Below are 7,301 nucleotides of genomic sequence, written 5' to 3'. Positions count from 1 at the left end.
CCATCCCCAGTGTAAGAGTCTACACTGATCTCAGATTGTCTAGTGAGGATTAGTGTAACATGCTGAGTGAGGCCAGAGGGTGTATGTTACACCAAGTACATTTCCTTATAGACCTACTTGAACTCATCTCTAAATTTTGTTCAGTGAGCACAAACAATACTGGGGTGTGTTTCCCTGTTCACCTAAATGCTATCTACAACCAATGAAATTCTAAACCTAGAAAACAAATGGACCCAAAGATAAACAAAAACATCCATGTAGGGTCATTGAAACATAATTATTAAAACATTTTATGTTGTTAAACTACAGTACAATGTAAACTGTTCCTTTTTTAAACTTTTGAAATACACTAGATTACATCTTTAAATAATCACAAACTTTAAAATTCACTAGGAGTGGTAACAGACCCTTATTTACAGACCCACAGTTCTGAAATATTTCAGATGTAGAGTTATTTTCCAGTGTTCTGACATGTACCTAGCTTTGACCTTAGCTTTATTTAATACTGATGAAATATGTGACCTCTCTCATGATCAAGATCAGCTCTTCATCACAGTCATGTAATATCGAGCACCTGACACCATTATCCCTCAGTGCAGTATTAACAACTTATGCTCATTATTTTCTTTCCAGAGACCTGCTCCTCATAAGAAGCCTACTAATAATAATAGGTAAGTGAGTCACAAATAGGAGGTAAGTCCTTCTTGCTGGAATCCAAGGTGAGGCCATCACAGCTGGTTGCAATGTGGCCAGTAAATTATCATGCTAGTTGGGCCAAACTCGTTCCTGTAACTCCATTGCTGTCGATAGAGTTACACCAGGGATGAATTCCACCTACTGAGTCTAGTGATGGTTCAGTGCTGGTCTCACTGGCTTAGCCCAGGCTTTTCCAGCAGGATCTGCTCCCTAGATTTCAAGACCTGTTATGGGATGTGCTTATCATGATGTTGGGCAGAGCGTTCCGCCGCTTCTTCCAAGAGCCCAGCTCCCTCGAGTACCTCCTGATCTGCCTGAACCAGTGGTGAGTCCGTGCCCTGTCGCCGTCCCGGAACACGAACGCCTCCCGCCTGACCTCCATGAGTTCAAAAGTATCACTGCACTCGGGGTCTGCAGAGACGACACAGTTACTCAGCCTCAGGGGTTCCCTGAGCAAACTGAACTTCCCATTGTTTTTGTCCCTGATCAGCACTAGGACTGCATCTTTCACGGGTCCCGGCTCAGTAGCCTCGAGGCTAGACTCAGACACTCGCTTTATGCTGACCATTAGCAGCACCTGCATGTTCTGAAATTTCAAGGTCTTGCTGCCCTTCTTCACCCACTGGCCATCAGGCGGCTGGGCGAGTTGCAGGGACCCTTCCATCACAAAGCGTGTCTCCTCCCGTAGCCAGCCCACAGTTTTGATGGCGGTTTCCCTCATCTCAATGTTGATGACTTCCCTGTTCTTCTTGCTGTCTTGGCGGAAGGAGCGCAGGGTCCACGAATTCCCCTCCTGCCTGGTTTTCATGTTGATGTGCTCGAGGTGGGACTCAATGCGGCTCTTGGCTTCCCGCAGGCTGCCATGATCCGGGTGGTACTCGATGGTGGCTTTGACAATCCTGCTGAGTAGAAGTGGGTATTTGGTGACTCTCTGCAAGGGGGCCATCAGGAAGGATCTCAGATTCATGCGCCGAAGCACCGTGTTGTCGTTCTGGGAAACGTTGAGGAATATTCTGCAGGGATGTAAAAAGGGAATAAACCCAGGGTTATTCTGCCAGCAGACAGTGACAAACAAAATGCAAATGAAGGGCTGTCGGGACACTGGTATTGAACCCAGCTCCTTAGGCAGCATCCTTAGCCACTGCGCCATAGCAACCCGTCAGTCCTGACCAATAGCCTGAGTGCTAAAGGCCTATAGGCCCACAGCAGCACGCGCCAGGCCCCTGATTGGATGGACAGGCCGCACTCTCATTGGGTACCTAGACGATATAAAGGCCCCAACAGGAAGAGGAAGCTGTCTGAGCAATTGAGCACTGCCTGCTAGTTGCTGCTTTGCCGCCTCACCTCCTCCACCCACCGATCCAGCCCCTTGCACGGGATCTTCCAGCTACGAACCCCTGCGAGAACTATGACCATTGCCCCGGGCTGCCTCCGATGTGGACTGCCCCGACCACCCGCGCACACTTGACTACTGCTCTGGACTGCCCCCTAGCCCGTCGGACATTACAAAGGTGTGAGGCTGAGGGGAGCTGAACGCCTGTGATTCCCACTGGCTTTCATAGGCCTCAGGTGCTCCGCACTTCCTAAGCTCAGGCTTGTTACCGGCGACTGAGGAATGGGCCACGTTACGGAACGGCGTGCAGACAGCCTGAGACACGATCGCATGCCTTTATAACGGTTCTCCACCACGGGATTTTAAAGCGTTTAGGGCCAGATCCTCAGCTGGTGTAGACTGGCCTAGCTGCACTGGCTTCAGTACAGCTACACCCATTTACATCAGGCAAGAATCATAGAAACGTAGGGCTGGAAAGGGTCACAAGAGATCATATAGCCCATCACGCTGCGCGGCTGAGGCAGGATTAGGTATACGTGCATCCTCTAATACTTAGCTCGTATACAGCGCTGTTCATCAGTAGATCTCAAAGCACTCTGCAAAGGAGGTCAGTACCATTAGCCCCATTTTACAGACAGGGAAACTGTGGCACAAAGCAGTGAAGTGACTTGCTCAAGGTCACCCAGCAGGCCAATGGCAGACCTAGGAATAGAACCCAGGGCTCCTGAGTCCCATGCCCGTGCTCTACACACTAGGCCACACTGCCTCCCAAATGAGACGTCCATCCTTACAGTGGAAAATCTGGCTCAGGTCAGCGGTGACCGAGAGGCGTTCTCAGCTGTGGACTGTTTGACGACCTGCATGAAATGAGTCTGGTGGGTCTCAGTCCAGTTCCAAGTGGCCAAGCGTTGGTATCACAAAATCCACCGCCACCGGTGCCCCGGCAGACTGCCCAAGCAGAAAGACCAAAGACCGAATGGGCTACGGAGGGTGAATTACCCTCTCCCTCCTAGAAGGGGTCCCATCAGGACAGGACTGATGCACAGTGGGAAGCCTGAACTGCCTCCTTCGCACATAGGTGGCTTCAGTCTCTAGGCTCCAATGCTAGTGCTCTTCTGAATCACTCTGGTCCCCGTGGCCCATGACAGACACACTCGGCCCATCTTACCTGAGAAGCTCTTTCTCCTTCTCCAGGGCATTGAGCATGTTCACCGAAGAGGATTGCTGAAGACAGTAGGTCTGAAAGGCCGGCAGCATATTGACGAACTCCAGCAATATCTCACCAATGCACACCGTCATCAGATCCTCGTCGCCCTGCAAACGCACAACCCAGTAGCCACTGCAGTCAGAGGGGGCCCAGGTGGGGGGGGGGTCATCCCAAACCATGGGCCCAGTCCTGGTAACCCTTCCTGCTGGGCGTAGCACTTCCTACCCAAAGCCATCCCTTTGTGCTGAGGGCAGTAAATACCACAGCCACTGGCGTCTGCATGCAGAAATCGCGTGGACCAGATTTTCAAAGGCGCTCAGCTCACTGGATGCTGAACCTACCCTGTTGGGTGCTGGGAGCTTGAAAACCTGGCCCCACTTCTTTCAGCTGGGGAGGACCCCTAATCTAGTAGGTACCAGGACAAGAAAACTCAGACTCCCCTTCCCCCAGAACTTCACTTGAATCCACCAGACCTAAATCCAGCCTGATCTGCACTCACTGAACTCAGTGACAAGACTACACTGCCTTCCCGGGCGTTCCACCTGACCACAGGGCTTGGCCGCACAAAAGAACGGGGGCGAAGTCGCGTGGTTCGAGCCAGCTAGGAGCACCACAAGCTAATGTAACCCAAAGAATCCTTTACGCTTTTTAATTCAAGAACCCCAAGGCGCTTTATGAATGGGTCTGAGCGTCCCCACTGTCACAGAGAGGGGAAATTGAGCTGTAAAGGCTAAGGACTAGATCCTCAAAGGTCCCATTGAGGTCAGTGGGAGTTAGGCACCCATTGACCTTTGAGGTTCTGGGCCCAAGTGACTCACCCAAGGTCCCATAGCATGCTATGCTGGTTGGTGTATCAGCTGCCCTTCATTCAGGACAAACGTAAGAAGCAATTAACCTCCTTTATGGAACAGAGGATAACTGAAAAAATAAGAGCCACCACCCAAACCACAAGCCACGTGCAACACTGGTCAGGAGTCAAAGCTATGTGAGTGGAGGGGTTTGACTGGGGGATGAATGCAAAAGCAGGAGACACGGTATCTTTTGATGGAGCTGTGTGCGTGAGATAGAGAAGCAGGAAAAACACCACAGAAGCCGCTAGAAGAGCACTTGTAGCATGATCCTTAGAAAATCTAAGAGAGAGAGAGAGAGCGTGCTTTGGGCAGAGTGCTGACTAGTAAAAGGCTTAGAACTGTGAGAACTTGAAACAGAACCCATGAGTCCAGAGTCTCAGTCCCCCAGCCCTAACCACTAAACAATGCTGCCTCTCGATTAGTACAATGATGTGGCCCTAACCAAGACTGACCCAGCCACTGTTGCTACAGGCAGAAAGTGAAGCTGTGTGGGAGGGACTGTACCTGATCAAAGGCCTGGTCAATTTCCTCCTGGAGATACTCCAGAAAATTTTCGTTGAGGTCAATCAGCTCCTGGATATTGCTGAACACCACTAACAGCTGTTCCTGCGTCAGCAGCCCAGCTGACTGCATTGGGAGATAGAACTCCTCCTTGATGATCCGCAGGTCCTCACCATAGCTGGCTTCTGTGTTGACGAACTCCAGGATCGACTCCTTTCGCTCCATCCTGCGCTTCTGGCACTTCTCACACAGGTGGGCCCGTCTCTTGTTCTGGTTTTGCGTGTCTGTGTTCACTGGGAAGTCAATCTCGCCGCAGTCCGTGCAGGGCCGGTGAGCCTCCCAGGCCTGCAAGGAGGTCAGCGTCTCAGAAGCCCTGTTTTTCCACTTCCTGGCCAGTGCTTGGCCAATGCCGCTGTCTGCCCTCTCCACCTCCGCCGACCTGGTTCTGGTCGTGCCACCGGCGTCGGCCTCATCCCTCTCATCGCTTACGCCGACGATGCCGCTGTCTGTGCTCAGGCTACTGACGTTGCTCCAGCGGTGCTTGGATCGCAGGGAGCCGCGCAGGGTCTTGCTGTTCTCGTCCAAGCTGCAGCCGTAGTGGAGGTTGGCTTTAGCCACCACTGGACCTGAGCAAAAGTACAGAAACGAAGATGGCTCAGGACGTGCACTTCTGACTGGGAACAGCTCCCTCAGCAGACTGAGCTGGGGCAACCTTGTGAGCTAGGAACCTAAGGGAAAGGGCTAAGCGAAAACAGGGCTGTACGTTGTCTCCCACTCCAGTTCTGCTGCTGGAAGGGGAAGTCAAGGCAGAGACCCTCCACCAGCCCACTGCTACGGAGGCTTGAGTCACCCTGTGGGGGCCCGTGTCAGTGGACTCTCAAAACACACAGCCCAGAAGCACCACTCGCATGCCTTGTGCGCACGTCAGCTCTGATTTCAGACTCTGCAATTTACCAACTTAGGACCAGATCCTCAGCGGGTGTAACTCAACAGAGATCCACTGGCGTCGATGCAGCCACTCCCCGTTAGACCTGATCCTTAATATGGACCTTTAAAAAAATCATCTGTCCCCCATGGATTTGAGCTAGGAACTGGAGCACGGACACTGCTGCGCTTCGTGCTGTTACGTGCAACGGTTTGTGCTCTCGCCCTACCATTTATCTGCAGACAGCAGTTCTCAGTATGGTGCCTTGTGCCAGGCAGATAGTAAGTCCTTCTGCCACTGTGATTGATGTTTCAAGGCCGTGATCTGGAATGGTTAAAAAATAAACCCAACAGTGATGGGGGATGAGTTATTGAGACCATAGAACTAGAGGGAGCCAGCCGCCATCTGACCCCTTGAATGCCGGAACCCCTCTGTCCGTTATGAGTCACGGAAAACTTGTGCGGGGGTTTACAAACCCCACAGGAGACAGGAAGGAGTTAATGAGCTGCTGGGGGCACAATCCACCCCACTTTGTGACACCTGAAGCGGTTGTCAGGCTTCATGGGAGGGGCTAAAAAGGGGGAGCCCCACTCAGTTGGTGCATGCCTGGGATGGGGAGCAGACCTGGGGCTCTTGCTGTAGGAGGGTAGGATGGCTGGGGCCGGCCCCTGGGGATGGCTGCTGCCTGTCAGGGCCTCCGCAAGGGAAGGAACGGGGAGAGAAGAGTTTGTTTCTTTATTGTGGCGTTTGGGTGCCCAGAACTGTTACGGGGCCTCGCCGGGGAAGGCTGAGAGGCACCTGAGTCTGGAGAGTGCTGGAGGCTGCAGGGACCAGCAGAAGTCTAGGAGGGAAGCAGAGGCAGAGCCACCACTGTTCCATGCCATAAACGGGCAGGCGGGAGAGCGTGCAGCTACACGCCAGTTAGCTCATTGTATCCATGCCCCTGCTCCCCGCTTCAGTGCAGGACAGTTCCAGGCGTTGCATCCCTCGGGAACAAGGACTGACTCTCTTCTCACGCCAGTGCAAATCTGGAATCCAGTGGGGCCAAGCCATCCCTGTGCCAGAGCTGGACTCGGCACAGCGTGGAGCTGGGGACACAGTGACTTTTGCCACCTTTGTGTCTCCCGTATGCAGGGGCTGCCAGGAGCCAGTCTGGTCCCTTCTGGAGGTCAGAGTAGGGGTTGCCCTCACTTGAGGCCCGCTGCCCGCAGCCCCCCATGGCCTTTGGGGCATCCAGGACTAGCCAGGGCAAAGGAAAGCCTGGCCATGTCCCTCTCCCTGTAGGAACTGTCCCAGCATGCCCCCTCCATGAGGGGACCCTGTGGGGCGGTGTAGAAATGGGTATGTCAGTTCTCATGGCTGCTAGGGCCTCCTCCCACCGCTCTGGGGTCAGCCCAGACTTGTACCAGTGTAACCAATCAAGCTACATTTATACAACCCCCTGGACCAGATTCTGAATTCCGTTATACCAGCGACAGCCCACTCCAGATTTCCATCAGTATAAGTGAGATCAGGATCTGGCTCATCACCACTCTGAACTCCCCCTGTCCAGGGAGCAGAATCTCCTGTTACAATTAAACCCAGGAAGGACAAGGACGGTCCATGCCGTGCATGTACCGGGGTCTCTCTCCTGCCGTCGCTTCTGCGCGTATTGCCGGGCTGCTGCAGCGATCTTCAGCTCCAGCTGTTTTCTCTTCACAGCGTCTGTTGGCATCGGGTCGCTGAAATGAGGCCGCAGACGGCACTCCCGCTGGGCCTTGGCACAGTCCGCCGTCTCCTGGGCGATGT

The 7,301-nt window shown here is 53.2% G+C and overlaps 1 protein-coding gene across 1 annotated transcript; it reads right to left on the bottom strand.

The window, feature by feature from the left end:
* Nucleotides 1-272: 272 nt before the first annotated feature.
* On the bottom strand, nt 273-6,732 carry LOC137153849 (myosin-M heavy chain-like). Its single transcript, XM_067549667.1, has 4 exons — nt 6,705-6,732; nt 4,592-5,214; nt 3,198-3,343; nt 273-1,709 (listed from the first exon to the last, which is right to left on the bottom strand). The coding sequence occupies exons 1-4, from the start codon at nt 6,730-6,732 to the stop codon at nt 914-916; spliced, it is 1,593 nt and encodes a 530-aa protein (XP_067405768.1). The 3' UTR covers nt 273-913.
* Between the last annotated feature and the right edge of the window lie 569 nt (nt 6,733-7,301).

Source organism: Emydura macquarii, unplaced genomic scaffold, assembly GCF_026122565.2.
Source record: "Emydura macquarii macquarii isolate MOO-44397 ecotype Brisbane River unplaced genomic scaffold, CSIRO-AGI_Emac_v2 contig_1253, whole genome shotgun sequence".
NCBI classification, from domain to species: Eukaryota; Metazoa; Chordata; order Testudines; family Chelidae; genus Emydura; species Emydura macquarii.
Note: the sequence above shows the minus strand (reverse complement) of the source record. Positions and strands in the feature narration are given on the sequence as shown.